Source organism: Homalodisca vitripennis, chromosome 5 (assembly GCF_021130785.1).
Source record: "Homalodisca vitripennis isolate AUS2020 chromosome 5, UT_GWSS_2.1, whole genome shotgun sequence".
Classification (NCBI taxonomy): Eukaryota; Metazoa; Arthropoda; class Insecta; order Hemiptera; family Cicadellidae; genus Homalodisca; species Homalodisca vitripennis.
The window spans coordinates 147,655,820-147,674,111 of NC_060211.1; the positions used below are offsets into that span (position 1 = coordinate 147,655,820).

Here is an 18,292-nt window from a genome sequence, read left to right on the forward strand (position 1 = left end):
TGTGTATCAATTTAGATGTTAACGTGAAGTACTATGGCTACTATATTTCCCTCAGCTAAAGAATGCAGCTCAGATTATTTTCCACACGGCTTTAGGCCTAAAACAAGTGACAACAACAATTTAAAAGCGTCCGTAGGCATATATCATTAGTGAGGTAATTGCTAAAAATTTTTTTTGTTTTTTTTTTTGTTTTTCTTTTTTTTCCCCTGGGGCGGCCTACTGCCATGCACTTAAGCCTCAAGGGCCTTTTGCGCACCCCGGAAACACCATGAGGACTTCCAGTCTACAACTTCAGCAGTTCAACAAACCGCCGAAAACAACCTATCAAGTCCTCCTGGGAAAACTCGCCACCCCTGTTCAAGCTACCAAAGATGGCATACCGCTCTCTTGCTATTGCTGGGCAATCAAAGAGCAGGTGCTCAGCAGTCTCCTCCTGCTCATTACACCTTCCACAGAGCGGATCCTCCTGAAGGATGCCAACTCTGTGTAGATGCTTCTTCAGGTGACCATGCCCCGTAATGAGACCAATGACCTTAGAAGACATTGATCTGTTTAATGAGAGAAGGTCCGAGGCCACCTTGGAGGAAGGTGACTGTAATACCATTCTACTCACTCTCAAACCCGGATGCAACCTCCACCTTCTACCATGCTCCGCGCGAATCCATTTCGAGACAACCCTAGAGGATTCACACCTTGGAACACCGCAGAATGGTTTGAGGGCCCGTCATAATTGTTGCTGAGCCCTGGTTGGCCAGGGCATCAGCTCTTTCGTTCCCAAGAATCCCCTCATGACCAGGAACCCAACAGACGGTTACATTGTTGATTCTGGCAAGGGAGGAAACGGTCTGATAGCAATCCCAAACCAGTTTGGATTTGATTGCACAGGAATCCAGCGCCTTCAGTGCTGCCTGACTGTCTGTGAAAATGTTAATCGTCTTGCCCCTATATCGCAGACGAAGATTCTCACGAGCACATTCCATAATGGCTGCGACCTCCGCTTGAAAGACTGTCGGATACGGACCCTGCTAAAATTACGTTCTTGGATATTATTTATAAATCGTATACTGTTTTGTGATAAATAAAACTGCGCACGATTATTTTTAATGCACAAAGGTAGTGTAAGAAAACCCGTAATATCGTATGTAGAATAAAAGCTGCAATATTTGCGATTTAAAAATTAACAATTATAACTAAGCCATGCACATTTTTTGAAAAGTTAAGTAGGTATAAAACCATTAATTCCAAAATAGTGCAATACAATAATACCGCATTAAATGATATAATATTATTGTTATATCAGTATGATACTTGATATAGGCCTATCACATCCTGTTTCGATAGGTCACAGAACAGGTTCTGATTCTTGAATAAATTGTTGACTAGTATAAATAAATAATCTTTGGTATATTATGTGTAATATTTTATGTGTACTGATTTATGACTTTATTTTTGAATGAGTGGATACTGTTAGATGGCTTTTTAATTGTTTGTTTGTCTGTTGCCGTCGTTTTGTTAGTAATAAATTATTCGATTGCTGACGTTATCACCCAGTGTGATGTCAGCAATGCAACGCACCCGCACAATGCACACTGTTCTGTTCTATTCCACCTCCTCTACCACCCTGGGACTGTACCCAAATATTGAACATTGAACTATTGAAGACATTGACATTGAAGGAATTGTGTTGTATTCAAGTACATACTGTATTAATAGTGCGTACCGTAGGTCTGTTATATTGCTGAGCCTCATTCGTACCAGAAAGAGTGTGATTTCTGTATAAAGAACAATATTAAAACCAATTAGTATCACAGCGAGGGACTGATGTAATGTTATGATGATGATAATGGCTCATGATGTCTAAGATCCTATCAATCATCATCGCGGCAGTGATATCGAGCATAATGCCGAGTTGTTCTTTCAGTTCTCTAGTGCTGTAATGGTAATATTAAATATTAACTTAAACAAATTTTATTAAGTTTCTAATGAATATGTTTGCTATTGTTTCAGTTAGGAATTATGTCACTGAAAATTTACATTATGAGACAAGTCTGATAACGGATTTGTAAATTCTAACCTAACTTTCATAAAAAGATGCCGGTGTTTTGATATTGTGAACACTTGTATTTTGTTATTGACATGAGTAATCTTTGTTGACATTGATTTCAATTCACTTTGAATTTAGGTCTTGTGCATTTTTAACAATAAAGTCCTTTGCAGTGTTCGGGTAGGGTACGATAAGCGGACCCGGTTTTTTATATCGAAATTGGCAAAGGATATTACTTAATTATAACCATCGATATAACCAATCGATAGTTATTAATTATTTTCAACAATTAACTCAATCTATCAACAGCTGTAAACACTCAAATAATATGTAATCGTATTATTATTATTATTATTATATATACGATTATGTGTATAGGACAATAATCATTATTATACATACACGTAATAATGTATAATTATGCATGTATAATTATTTATAAACAATTCAATAATTATGACATGAATTGTGGCTCATAATTATTTATGAGTTTTCCTGTTTGATCGATCTCGTTCCGGTTTCTTTATTATTTGTATCATTTCTTATTTATTTATGAGTTTTCCTATATTCCTATATACTCATATTTTAATTTAAAACATATGATTGTTATTTAGGGCTGTAGATACTTTTATATCAATTGATAGTCTAGGATTCGAGATGCGAATATAAGGTATCGATGAATATATTCTTCAATATAAAAAACCGGGTCCGCTTATCGTACCCTACCCGCAGTGTTCACCATAGGTTTGATAGCCTATCTAACACAATCGTTTTCACAAAGTACAGTTATAGAAGTCTCCAATAATTTTACTATGTAATCTAACAACAGCTTAGCACAACAAAATGTTTGATAAATATTAGCTTCAATATAATAAGCGTCCAACACGTGATTGATAATAATATTGAATGATCATTAGAACAATTTAAATGCTTTCAGACATGTTTACCTTGTTAGGTCACAGGCCTACATTATAAATTCTGCTACTCAAACTTAGTGGTATATAAACAAAGTTGTATTATTAGTTGTATTCTATAATCTAAAGTGCATATAGGCTATTTCTTTGACATATAAAAATACAGCTTCACTATAATACAATCTTAAAAATCTATAACGTAATTCAGGCCAACATTATTGTTCCAAATTAATTTAAACAAAGCTAAATCATATATGTGGTATTTGAGTAATAACCGATAGAGACGGGAAATACTGTTGTTTGTCAATAGCTATTACAAAATAACGTGTTCAGTTATTACCTTCATGTAGCCTGACAAAATGTTACTATATGAACCAATCTCTGTAATTACTTATAGATGTTGATAATTAATCATTTCCAGCTGTTTTCATGACATAACAGATAATATAGTTGAAAATTAAATTAATTCTGTAAAGTACAATTATTTATTTTAGTGACAAGTGACACTGGCAGAAACAATGACTGTACAAAACAATTATTCGGTACTGCAAAGTCCTTACCTACGATTCTTTATTAGGCTATACATACATATGTATTATAAATATAAAAAATTAAAGATAACCTTAGTAAGCGCTCATGTGATCTGAGCATGAATTTGGGTACTATCTCGAGGGATGTTGTTCTTATTTCACTAGAACTGCGGGGTGGAAGGCGCCACCGAAGCCCGCACTGATGGCCAGGGGTATTTCATATTGGTATTTTCCTGGCCTCAGATCGTCCAACTTCTTCAACATCAGACCACGTTGTACGATTTAGGAATTTGTATGATTTTGCAGCACTGCTGGCCAAAAAGGGAAATCATCCCTCAAGATAGTATGTAATGGTAACATTCAAGTTCAGACATGTAACTTTGTTCAACTTTGATACTACTAGTAACACATTTATGGTAACCTAATCTACACCTACTTATATCGCATAATAACATTGCATAGTGTAATATGCCCATTCCTAGCCTAATTGCTTGCACAAAATGGCCTCGGCTGTTACTGGTTTCGAGTAATCTAAAACCAAAAAATCGTAAGTAAATGTTATACTGTTTTGTTTGTTATATTTTATAAGTACACATATCTTAGATTGTTTTTATTCACCATATCATTATTACTTTTTATACTGTAATTTGAAATACAATGTAATTAAAATATAACATAATCTGGTTTAATAGTTGTAGCGAAGATTCTTTACTCATTAATATCGATGATTCAATATCATCGATCACTCGAGTGTTGGATGTATTTATGCTGCAGCCAACAGCACATCAATTTCGATAAAGCTAAAAATTCAACTTTTTATCTCAAGGCGAGGATTCAGTTCTAACTTTAAATTAAAACTTCCACTGTCAAGCTAAATATAGCCTGAACATGTGAACAATTTTTTAACTAATAAAATATAGATAGCCCAACATATCTAATCTGTTTTATAATATATACAAAGGATTTATGTAAGTTTTGACTGTAGTATAATAATCGGCCACCCCCACAATTGAATCATCGATATTCATGGTTATCTAAACTACCGGCGAAAACAAAGGCTGAAAAAAAAACTCGTAAAAGGAACTAGTATAGAATAGGCTTACAGTTATATCAAGAAATAGCTTGTAATACCTCCGGCACCAAAGGTGCAACCGTAACCTGCGCTGATGGCAACAAATAAATAAACATCCCTCGAGATAGTACTGATCAGAGGCAAATATAAAACTTTAAAAGGTTGATCACTAACTCTTAAGATCAGTGTTACAAACTCACTTAACCACATTATTCTAAGTATAAAGGTAATGTCTGACAATGGAAGTGCACAAAGAACTTTAATTCCCATCATGAAGAAAAATAAAACAACACTGTCTCTTCTGTCCATACTGACAAAATAATAGTTGTGTACTTAAAGGTGCACTCACAACACATTTAAATTGAATAAGTTGTGCAGTAGCAAACAAGACCAAAATAACAAATAATAAACAATGCATGATCTTCACCATTGTTGTAGAAACTGTGGCTAAAATAATAAACAGAAAAATGTACCAAAAAACTTTAATTACCTTTAAATGTAGTTGGTAGACCTAGTCTTCCTGCTCAAATTCTCATGTGAATGAATATTAACAACCGCATTATCCCCTCCTTTTATATCTACCCCTCTTTAGCTTGTTATTTTCCTCCATCCAGAAACCCTGATTCTCCCCGGTTCCCCACACGAAAGGACTAATTGAGATATAAACTGTACAATTAAAAGTACAGTCGACTCTCGATAACTCGAACCTCATTAAGTCAAATTCTTTGATAACTCGAATTTTTTTCCGTTCCTTGAGAAAAACCTGCCTAAGTCGAAAAAAAAAAACCATGCGTAACTCGAATTAATTTTGCACCCGAATTTTACCTCAATAACTCGAAGTGATAGAAAAAATTACCTCTATAACTCGAAGTTCAGTAGATAAGTCGAAGTCTTTAAATACATTTACCTCTACAACTAGAAATTTTCAGATCAACCCTCGCTAACTCGAAGCTGTGCTGTGTTTACAGCGAACCTGTGTTAGGTCATAGACCTAGCCGAACAGGTTTGGACATGTCGCTGAATTGTCCGACTGTCTACCAAACGTCAGTGCCGTGTGCAGTCAGTTCCCACGCATTTAGTCAATAGAGTGGCACGTTCTCGTTCCCCCGGTCTAACCCTGTTTTGCGTTTAGTGAATGTGAGTGACTACAGTACAGTATGAGTGACAACATGAGCACTAGAAAAGTGAAAACTTTGAATATAGGGGACAAGTTGAAGATAATAAAGTTAGTGGGTGAAGGGGAAGAGGAAAAAAAAAGACATTGCCGCAGACTTCAACATTCCTTGCAGCACGCTGTCAACGATCTTGAAAAACAAAGAAGAAATTCAACAAAGGGCTATCGAAGGGTAACTTAAAATGTAAAAGGAAAAGAAATGCTGAATTTAAAGATGTAGAAGAGTGTATGATTAAATGGTTTAAACAGTGCAGAGAGAAAAAAATATTACTCTAGGCGGCCCATTGATAAGAGAAAAAGCTGAGCACTTTGCTAGATTTTTGGGCCGCATAGAGTTTAAAGCCAGCAATGGGTGGCTTGAAAAATTTAAAAAAAAGGCACAACATTTCTTTTAAGAAAGTATGTGGAGAAAGTGGAGCTGTAGACGATGACGTAGTAGTTGATTGGAAGGCTTCATTACCAGATCTCATTAAAGATTATGACCCCAAAAACGTATTCAATGCTGACGAAACTGCTCTGTTCTTTAAGTGTCTCCCTGATAAGACTTACGAGTTTTAAAGAGGAAAAAATGTCACGGGGGCAAACACAGCAAAGAACGAATTACTCTTTTGCTTGCGTCAAACATGACAGGTACGAATATGTTAAAATCTCTAGTGATAGGGAAATCAAAAAAAACCTCGATGCTTTGCTGGAGTAAAGTCATTACCTGTTGACTACACAGCAAATAGGGAAAGCATGGATGAATGCGGAGTTGTTTGCAGATTGGTTACTTAAGTTTAGATAAGCAAATGGGCAAAGGGGAAGCGAAAAAATTATTTTATTTATTGACAACTGCAGTGCTCACTCACAACACTATTCCTGAGCTCAAATGGGTAAAGGTCCAGTTTTTACCAGCAAATACAACATCAAAAATTACAACCTCTGGATCAGGGCATTATTAAGAATTTTAAAGTTCTTTACAGAAACTGAAGTTGTAAGAAGATTTGTGGCTGATATTGAAGACGGAAAGGAGTGTTCAATCAACCTGTTTACAAGCCATGCGGTTGATTGACAAGTGCTGGAAAAGTGTAACAAAACAAAACTGTTGTCAATTGTTTTAAGTCGTGCGGGTTTGCAATAGATAGGGACCAAGAAGTTCCAAGTGACAATGACCATGAACTAGAACCGAGACTTCCCAACGCTGAAGCTGAGTGGGACCGTGATAAATAACGAGCTCCCGAATTTAGACTTTGATGATTTTGCAAATGTCGACGAGGGTGTTTCAGTCTACGGATCATTATCGGACCAAGACATCATCGCAACTGTAACAAGTGAAGACGTTCCTCTCTGATGATGACAATGACGACGGCATGGAGCAGCCACCGGATATCACAACCAAAGAAGCCAAGGCCGCAGTGAACACTTTACGTAGCTACTTAGAACAATCAAGTGACGTACCAGACAACGTGTTCTCTGCTGTTGTTGTTATTGAGAACATTATAGACTTAAATTCTGAAAAAAGCCTTAGGCAGAAGATGATTATTTCAAATTTGAATTGTATGTACGTATGAAATTGTAGGCATACATTTCAGTGTGACAGTAAGTACAAATGATGTATGTAGTTACAGTACATACATTAGTTTTGTAAAGGATGTAGGGAATAAAAAACATAGTTTATTTGTACCTCTATAACTCGAATTTTATTTTGTTTACCTCTGTAGGTCGAATTTAGTGAAATATTACCTCTATATACTCGAAACTATTCTTAAGTCGAACTATACGTAACTCGAATAAAACCAGCCGTTCCCTTGAAATTCGAGTTATCGAGAGTCGACTGTATGTTAAATAACTGTTGTGCAATAAATGGTTTGTAACCGCCTAAAAATTCTTTCTTGAAATGAAAGTATACTACTTTAAAAAGAATTAAAAGACAGTTGTTAAAAGTGGATTTAAATAGTTTTAGGTAACATGGTTAAAGTAAACATTTTTCCTTTTTTTATAAAAAAAATATTTGAGGTGAATTTCAATTAAAGTATTGAATTTTTAAAGAGCTTTCTTAAGATAAATAAGTAGATAGTGCGTAAGCCCACTCTAAGGATGGGTAGGTTCAGGAAGGGTTTAGTTTCAGGTTCTTGTGAGAGAAAATAATTACAAGTTTTATTCAAAAACAACAAAATTACATTTACAATAAGTTTTCCAAGCATCTTCTTAACAGCTAAATTCTTTTTTAATTCAAACTCAGCTTTATTCAATTCAATGCAGTTACTTTTATATATGCTAAGTGGGCTATTGTGGATCAATACTTATGCGTTTAAACAAATTTAGGCCTAATATTGGTGTTGTAAGAGTTAAATAGTTTAATATTGAGGATAATGTTTTGTGTTTAAATGGGTGAATGGGTGTTTGTAGCCAAAACAAATAAAATTTCTTGTATGATGCGTATACAATTAAAAATCTTAATTTTCTTATAAATTCTCCTGTAAAATAATAAATATAAGACCTAGCTCTTGATTTCTTATTAAAGTTAATTGTAGTTTTTGATAAGCTGACTTAGCGACCATGTACAAACTTAAGTGTTGTATTTCGTGCACATCTTTGAGGTGGCTTAAAAGAAAGTTATTCTCAAAATCACTCTAGTTCAAGCATATTGTTGAGGATGAGTTGCTTCTGGCCAATGTTTTTGGTAAAAATAATCTCTTGTTTGATTACAGACATCAGCTGTCGCCAGGATAGGAGAGATTCCTCTCTGGAAGAGTTCTGAAGCCCAAGAAAAGACAATAGTTGCCAGTATAGAACTAACCAATGTTGACAACCCAATAAGAAACGAAGATATCGAGGTTCCGAAGAGTGATAGCAAGATAAAAATTGAATGTAATGATTTACTCAATATTGATGGCCAGGTTGGCAGTCACACTGAGTCATCCAGGAATGAAAATTATGTCAAAACTGACAATAATGAGTTACCAAACATTGATTGTCAAGTCGACAGCATCAAATCATCCAACAGCGTTGATAGCAGTGAGTTACCCAACAATGTTAATCAGATAAAAACTCGTGATAGTGAATTACTTAATATAAAAAACCAAGTTAGGGTTACCAACATTGAATCTCCTAATAGTTACGCTCAATCTAAAATTGATAACACAAAGTTATCAAATAGTAAAGGAAAGACACAAGTTGGCAGTCCTGAATTACCAAACAATGTAAATGAAATTAAAATAGCCAGCATTGAGTCACTCAGTAGTAAAGAGCGAGTCGAGGTTGGTTGTACGTTACTCAACGGTGACAACCAGTCTAAAGTTGACGCTAGTGAGTTATCCAGTATTAATGGAAGGATAGAGGTGGACAGTCCTGAATTATTCAGTAGTGTAGATGGAATTAAAATAAGCAGCATTGAGTCAATCGATAGTAAAGGCCGAGTATCAAGTAGTAATGGAAAGACAGAGGTTGGTAGCACTGACTCAACTTATAATGCTGGCCAAATCAAAATTAGTAGCGTCATGTCACTTTCATCACATGATGAAATCCAAGTGAAGGCTGATAGCATTGAGTTCAGCATTAAGTCACCCAAAACTGATGATGGCCTGGTAAAAACTAACAGCTCAGAATCACTTATTGATGACAGGAAGGTTGATATCATTAAATCATCCAAATCTGTTAAGAAAGACCAAGACAAGGTTGGCATAATTGAGTCTTCCAACGGTGATGATCAGGCTGAGGTTGCAATCATAGAGTTACATCATAATGAAGACCTTGCCAGTGATAATAGAATTAAGTCCTCCAATAGTGATGTTGAGGTTAATGTTGCCAACATTAAATCGCCTCATGATAAAGTTAGTAGGATTGAGTCTACCAACAGTAATTATAACCGGTTTAAAGATGGCAGCATTGAATCATCCAATAGTCAGGCTCAGGTTGAAGATCTCAGCATTGAGCATGGTGATCATGTGAAGGTCCACCACGCAGAACCAGCTCTTAATAAAGACCAAATCAGGATTAGCAGAATTGAGTCTTCCAACAGTCATGAGAAGATTAAGTTTGCGAAAATAGAATTGGCTTGTATTGAAAGCTATGGGGAAGTCAGCAGGCTTGAGTCTACCAACAAGGATGACCAACCCAAGGCTAGCAGGGAATCATCCAATAGTGTGTCTCAAATTAAGGATTTCAACAATGAGTCAGTCAAAAATGACGATCAGGTTGTTACCAAAGAATTACCTCATAGAAGTGGCGAAGATGAGATAAACTGTAAAGAGTCTTCCATGAGTAATGGCCTGCTTAAGGTTGGCAACCCTCAGCTTGGTCCTGGTGTGGAATTCAACAAAGATGGAACGATAAAGAGGAAGAGGGGACGGCCAAGAAAATATAAGGTAGGTAGTTATTTGAAATACCATTTTTTTATTTCTTCAAAGCAAATTTTTCATTGTATCTTGGTGATATCTCAACTAAAAAATATTCTTCCCCCCTTTTGAAAATGTTGTTTTCACTATGCTAGGAAATGCTCAAGTTATGTTATAATACATGTGAATGTTTTAAAATTAGTAACAAAATGTATTGTAACAAAATTTATTTAACAACAAGGATGGTTATAATTACAGTTACCAAAGGACCTTGGAAAATAGATTGTTTGTGTCAAGTGTCTAGCCACGTAATTAAAAAAAACTAGAGGTCCAACAGTGTTAATATTCATAACAACAAGAAGTTAGTTGACATTAAAACCTAGCTAGTTAGTGCTATTATGTATTCAACACTGCTTACTTGTCCCAATTGGGTGTCAGGAGTTTTTAACATCATGCTTGAATTTTATTTGCACCTTGAATGCTTATTTATACCAACAGATAAGCAATGACACTGGATTACCACAAGGTAGCAATACTGAGTCTGTCAATATTCAAGGCCAGGCCAATCCCAACACTCAACTTGAGCCTACAGTGAAACTGAACGAAGATGGAACACCTAAGAGAGGACGAGGCAGACCAAGGAAGAGAAAACCAGGGAGGCCAAAAAAGGATCCGGTAATTATGAATAAATTATGCTACTTATTATAAATTTGATTTTTTTCAGAAGTTGAAATAAAAAAAATGTATTAGACTATTAACCCTTTGTTCTCGGGAAGATATTTTAAATATTCAGTGCTAAAAAAATATTTACACTCATTAGGTATGCTAAAAACTTTTATTGAATATTGCAGAAATGGCCAATGATGGTCTCCTATTTTAATTAAGTAATAATAAATAATTAATAATATTAATTAATTATTATTTATTACTAACATTTTTTTATAATTATAAAATGTTTTGTACAATTATTACACCCATAAGGAGGGTTCATATATGTTTAAAATAAAATGGCATTCAAGGGGTTCAAAGAAAAACGAAAAGTACTAGTTCTGTTATTAGTGTAGGTCTGTTCTCCTGATTATTCTGAAAAAAGTGTGTTGTGGTCTTTAGTGATTATTGGGTTTGTACGAGTTATCCTGATTTCCTTGTAACCTTTCCTATGTGTGTTATAGGAAATGTGTGGTGAAAAACTATATACATATGGTGGGAAATGTAACAATCAAAGTTTTTGTCTTCCATCGTAAACTGTAGTTCTTACAACTAATGATAAAAAGTGTTAGAATGTTAACTGAACATCGGATAACAGCTGTGCTCTATTCTTTTCTCTCGGCCAGCTGTTATTGAACAGCTGAACTGCTACAATTTACAGTTTTTGGAGAGGAGACCTCTGCATTGCAAAGAAAATTACTTATATACTTGCATCACCACAATTTTTGTGTTGATTTTTCTGCATTAATTGTGTGCAGTTTGGTGTTTTCAGTCATAGTGATGACTTTATGATCTGTTTTTTTGTTTTTGCAATAGCAACTATGTGAATATAACACTTTCTTACACGGTAAAAGTTATTAGATTTGTAAATTAATAGAGAGATTTATAAATAGTGATTGGAAGTGAGATGTTAAAATAAGTTTAATATTGCCTCCTGCTCTTTACAGGTTTGAAACAAGAAGAAATATGTAAGTCTAGTTGGTTCAACACAAGCAATCAAATCTTTGTTTGCTAAATATTTACTTTTTTATGTTCAAAAATTAAAAATAAATTAATCGTAAAATTTAATTTTTGCATGTTTTGATAACTACCATAATAATAATAATGTCTCTTGTGCAACAAATACTAAACCAGTTGCTAATTCAATTCCAGAGTCCATCAATAATAAACCAAGCTCATTTTACCTTTGTTCAAAACTGTACAAATAATTTAAATTTAATAATTAAATAGAATGTTTGGTAATCTCATAAAGTAAGGCTCATAATAATGATAGGCTCATTGTAAAAATCTAATTCAGAGGTATATACTTTCTTGAACTTGGTACAGGGTCTGGTGTCAGAGGGGGGGGGGGGGCGGAGGGTAGATTAAGAGAGTTGTGAATCTCAAAAAGAAAATTTGTTTTTGTTAATTATTGATTTATAAACCTACTTTTCTTTCTGGTTGAAACATTTATAATATGTGCTGTTTTAGTTAGTTAGACATATACAATTATTTTTTTTTTAATCTACAGGATGGATTGACGTAATTGTCTTTTAAGACTTTCTTACAATTTTTTCTGAGAAAAGATCAATCAAAGTAGTAGCCATAATTTAACATGGACGATATAGGAAGGTATGCAACCTCCTTTAACTGCCTTTATGAGGCCTTTATCCTCCTCTCACACTCTTGCTATTGGTGTCCTTTATTTATTATGGCCAGAAACAAAAGAAAGAGTTCAGACGTTCGTAGACAATCCTAAAAGTTTCTGAAAATTGTACGGTCTTGTAATCGTCTTCATCTATTTCAATTGATTAAAAGTGTTCAGAGAAAATACGAATCCGCATACCAAGCACTAACTCTTCATATAATACAGAGATATAATACATTTTACTTGTAAGTGTTGATCATCCGATGGGACAGTTAGTTCTACTAAAAGTGTTCCTTTTTCTTTATAATCGAATATGTTTACTTATGCAGTATGCTGTGTAAAATTGAAACTGTAAATCCACCAGCTTGTTGTTCACTGTTTGTGGACTTGTTACAGATATATGATTTTAAGACAAGTATCCAGTGATTTATTATTGTTTGATTGCAGAACTCTGACGATGAGTGGCGCCCTGTGAATAGTTTTGTGGAGCCACCAGTGGACTCAAGAGTTCTGAGACTTAAGAGTGAAATGGTAATCAAGTCTATCCTGAAATAGGCTAACATTTAGTCGATTCCACATTTACTGACTGTGCAATGCAGGTCTAATGGGAGATACTCATGTTACTACCTTTAACATCATGCCCAGTTGAGGTTTGCGTCAACTGTCCACACGACCCACGCTAGAGCGCTTAAATAGATTTTACTATACCCTACCTTTTGTACCTTAGCTCATGTTTATATCTGTTTTATTTATCTGTGATGTTTGTATCATTATAAAAATGTAGGTATGCAAGAAACATACCTATAATTTACTATGAAACAATATGATTAATTTAATTCACACCAAATTGATGTTTAAATAATTAAACGTTAAAATAGTATGGTTTTGTTATGATATTGGTTAATAGACGATTTGTATTGCAGTGACAGTAAAAAGATCCTAGCTTTTGCACGTGCAAATGTAGGTACAAATATGACTTATTTTAATTTTATTATATAGTTATATAGCCAGAAATGCTAAACCAGAAGTACCTACCACGAAAATTAATGTTTCCTTATTCTGTAGTTTATCTGCTGATTCCCTGAGAGTACTTTAAAACTTACTTTGCAACATGGTTCTGAACAGGTTAAAGGCAGGACAGGAAAGAATATGTTATCTTACTTGAGACTATAGCTTATCTATCTTTTATTGTAATTCCTCAGCCTAAACACAAGATAACTGAGTATAACCAAATTAACTTTTCTTTTGCACTGGAAAACATTGTGTAGGTGCTTAGGGTCAATTAAAAATATGAAACGATCATATAACATGTTAAAAGTGTACTTTATTATCTTATATTTCAAGTATTTATTTACCTAGTACCAATTGGATTTATACCAGATATATCACTAAAATAAAATTATGAGGATCATTTAGCTTGCCTTTGCCACTCCCAACTTTGACTGTCACATAATTTTCTTAAATTTCTTCATTGCCACTTTCACTACTACTTTTAAATAATGTACGAGTATGCCACATCACGTGTTGTGTAACAGGCTGAGATAGATTTCTTATCTATATTTCATTCTCGAGATATATCTGCGGACAGATCGATAGCCATATAGAAAAGATATTTTAAATCTCCCTGGCAGACAAAGTGAAATTTTGTCAGCCTATTGAGTGATATAGGCTTAATGACGCTCATCCAAATTCCATGGTTGGACATGCACCATCTTAGAACTTATTCTTGTTTATTTAGAAATAAAATTTCATGTAAAATTTAAAGTTCTCAGATGCGATCCGTGTCGACTATCTAGCCATATTTTTGTTCGTTAAGTAAGGTTTCATAGCATTGTTAAAATAATATAGCTCGGGTAAGCTAGGGAAGGAATTACAGCGCATGACCGCTGAAATCAAATCCTGTTATCGACCTTTAGCATTGATTTCTACTCTTATTATTTTCCTTTTACTCTATGAGAAAAGATCAGATGTTAAAAAAAACCTAATATTATTGTACTCAGTTTCTTTACAAGTTTATTTATTCTGCTACTTTCTCATTGCCATCATGATTACCCATAAGACTAATGTAAAAGTATTTGCTAACGATTTGCCAAATCCCATGGAGTGACATGCAGCATTATCGAACTCAATGTTGCCTAAATGAAGCTTCATGCTAAATTTCAAGTTTGTGCTTGAGATATTGTACATATATAAATTAAATTTTTTCAGTCCCTCGAGTGATACGCTTCTCTAATGCTCAGCCAATAAACTGACATAAAGGTGTACTGAATAATGAAGCACCTAATGTAAATGCAACGTCCATGTCACCCACCCTTAGCTGTTCAGTCCATTAACTGCTACAATGTTAAGCATTTCTAATTGGTACCTCAAGCAGTAGAGTATTATAGATAAGAATGTCGGGATTGTCGCTATTAGAAGAAACCAACCATGAAATACACCCACAGATAAAAATGTTTTATCTGTACAGTTTTAGTGGTTGATTTCTTTTCAACTTGATGTTTTTGAACCTCTGTGGTAATCAATTGTTATCCACCTAATAAGACCGCTTCATTTTGCTAATTAATAATTAGCAATGATACATCTAGTGAAGACGACTTCATTCTGGTATTCAATGGTTATCCCCCTAGTGAAGACCATTTCATTTTGGTAACCAAAGGCTATCTGCCTAGTAGGAACCACTTCATTTTATCCGCTGGTTCTTTAATTTCTTTGGTGTAAAATATAAATGTATCAACCTGATTGAAGCACCACTATAAATTTTAGGAGTGAATGTAAATTATTGAGCTTTAAGACCTCATAAATGTGTTCTTCAATCTTGAAAAACAACTACTGGGCACAATTTTAATGTTTGTCTTTCAAAATTGTGAAGCAATCTTGAGTCCCCCCTTATATAAAGCCATTATTTGTACAAAGAGTATTAATTTGTAAAAAATACTATGCAGAAAAATATATCAATTTAATTTTTAAACCCTCTGAAATGATTTTATAAATTGGTTGTGAATAGTTATGAATTAAAGTTAAAATATTATCATTCTACTTTGTTCATTTGTTTGATTTTAATATTGTCTGAATATAATATAGATAAATATTGTTCTAATTGAATAATCAATTACAAAGACTCAAATGTTTTCATTGTAGATTTTTATTAAAACAGAATGTTGTAATTTTTACTGTATCATATTTTTATAATAAAAAATAATAGAGATCTTAAATAAACTTCTCAACAGAGATTCATTCAATATATTTCTCATAGGTCTCATATTGTTACAAATTTAACAGTCACTTTTAATTAAATAACATTTATCGTTCCATGTTTCAGAAAAATAATTTTAAGCGCCTTGTCCAAGGAAGTGATCTGGCCCCAGAGATCCAAACATTGAAGAACGATAGTGCAGAAGACAGGTCTGTTTTTTTGGTACACTGTTACTATAGAGTTAGTTATTCAAACACTCCACCTGTATAATTATTTATAACAGACGGTTGACAAAGCTATGTGGCTATATAAGTGCGAAAGATGTTCAATCACTCTGACTCGTCAGCTAGAGAATTAATAGTGTTTGTAGGAAACAAAATTATTTAACATATTCCTAGCCCATTTATGCCCAAGTGGTCTTTATGGTCCAAACCATGATTTAATTTTTATTATTTAAAATTTGACTAGTTGACAGTACGACTGGAAGTGTGTAGACACATATTTGTCTGGACAGTGATGATAAAAATAAGCAGTGAATGTTGTGCACCTGTACATCAACCATTAACATCATTTCTGTCGCTGAAGAATAGTTTAATTCTTAACACTTTTAATTTATTTTTATTTTTATGGTGAGGCATTGATAGCAGATTTACCAAACTGTGATAATAACCGCCCAGTGTGTGACAGGCCACAGGAGAGAAACAGATTGTCTGCCTATCACAACTCAGTGGAGGAATCCTACCCCAAATCCAATCTTACCCCAAGTGGCTCTAGATTTCCCACTGACTTCCGAGCTAGTCTCAAACACCTCTTACTGTCTGGTCCTCTTAGCTAAATGGAAGTTGGCATACCTTTTTGTTTTGTTTTGTTTTATCCATATTACGTTTTATAAAAATTGTAACTTCAATTATTACCCCCTAATTAATTCAATACTAATAACAATGGGTAATATACAGGGTGAGTAAGAAATATGGTAAAATATTTTAAGACGTGATTGTAGAGCTAAAAATAAGAAAAAAATGTTATATAAAGGTAGGTCCGGAAACTCTCCATTACTGAGTAATGGCTGGCAAAAAGATTTTGCTTTGTTTTCAGTTTACAGTTTGGTGAAATTAAGTGATTCTAAAAGGTCTTGTTCTTACTTTTTAACTCAAATAAGATGGATTTATAAGGAAAATTACCTGAAAAATCAAATAAAACCACTCTAGAGGTTGTAGTGTGAACAGTTTTTGAGAAAAAGTATGAAATTTGCCAAAAATCTAATAACAAAAATACCGTCTAAAATGTTTGATGTCGAATAACATTGTTAAATGACCAATAAACAAATTGTTTTTCCTAATACAGATTGTAGAGAATTTAATTCTGAAAACAACTATAATAAGCAAAGTTAACTAAATGTGTAAAAAAGTTATGAAATTGACTCCTCACGTATTACACTACACAGCAAACTTTTGCTGTTTATAATAAGGAATGAGTATCTGATTGGTAACCGCTGGTGAAAAAGGAACATATTTTTAGTTAAAAATTTTATTTTTAAATACAATGAACATCTACAATCGCTTTAAGTCTCATCGGAAGATTAAAAATGGTGCTCTAAATGACCTCAAACTGAACCAAGTGAACTCAAAACAAAGCAAAATCTTTCACCAGCCATTACTCAGTAAGGTAGCGTTTCCGGACCTACCTTTATATAACATTTTTTTCTTATTTTTAGCTCTACAATCATGTCTTAAAATATTTTATCATATTTCTGACTCACCCTGTATAGGGTTTAAGCTGTTATGGAAATATATTCGTAGCAAAAATGCTACAAGCTCTCCTGACTTATAGCAAACATATTTGTCCCGAAGTATGTATTATAATATAAATGAAATAATGTATAAATTTAATGAAAGTTTTATAATACTTAATCCTGCCAGAACCAATATTCAAATTAATAAAAATACTTTTCTTAACGAAGAGATAGACTAGTTGAGTCTATCAGGTCGTCTTAGCAAGGAAAGTTTAGTAGTCGAGTTTAGTCTCCTACTCAAGCTGTGATGGTACTCGAAGAGTGTCTACAGGGGTGGTGCCCCTATGCGTTAGCAGTCAATATAATTGGCGGGATCTTACATTGTCTATGTGCTATGCTATTGTACCTGACTTTCTTGGGAAACCAAGTTAGATACTCCCAACTAGTGAAGCTGTTTCGACGTTGTTTCGTCTCTTCAGACACAGATATTCAGCAGATTTCAGCTGTCACTGTGTTACAGCGTACTCAGTTGAAGATTGTGCAGCAGAATGTTGCATTCGCACACTACTCTAGTACCATCCCAGCTAGTGTAAGTGACTACTTTTGTTAAAATATTTAGAAGCTTAACAATTAAAAGCTATGATTTTTTTTTCGTAAAATAAATTACTTTTAACAACAGTTTATCTTTAGAAAAATTATTGGGCTCTAGCTTAAGAACCAACTTAAGCCTTTATTGTTTTTAGCCCCAATGTTTAAACCTTTTGAAATAAATTCCTTTCTATTAAGACCTTCAATAAAGAATATTAACAAATTGCTTAAACTAGTTAATTAGTTAAATTAGTTTCTTTTACTAGGTTGTTATTAACCTTTTATGATAGTCTGTTGATCTAAATCAAATCTACCGTGATATAACCTCAAAAGATATCCAATACTAGTTAATTACAGACGTCAAGACTAGATGTTTAGAAGCGTACAGTTTTCG

At 33.9% G+C, this 18,292-nt stretch overlaps 1 protein-coding gene across 1 annotated transcript in view; it reads left to right on the top strand.

The window, feature by feature from the left end:
- Positions 1–1,600: 1,600 nt before the first annotated feature.
- The window catches only part of LOC124363000, a 30,048-nt gene continuing 13,356 nt past the window's right edge, over positions 1,601–18,292 (top strand). The window contains exons 1-5 of the mRNA XM_046818040.1: positions 1,601–1,939; positions 8,425–10,080; positions 10,549–10,725; positions 12,833–12,916; positions 15,705–15,787. Coding sequence (XP_046673996.1) covers positions 1,937–1,939; positions 8,425–10,080; positions 10,549–10,725; positions 12,833–12,916; positions 15,705–15,787 — 2,003 coding nt within the window. The 5' untranslated portion in view covers positions 1,601–1,936. The remainder of the gene's footprint in view (positions 1,940–8,424; positions 10,081–10,548; positions 10,726–12,832; positions 12,917–15,704; positions 15,788–18,292) is intronic.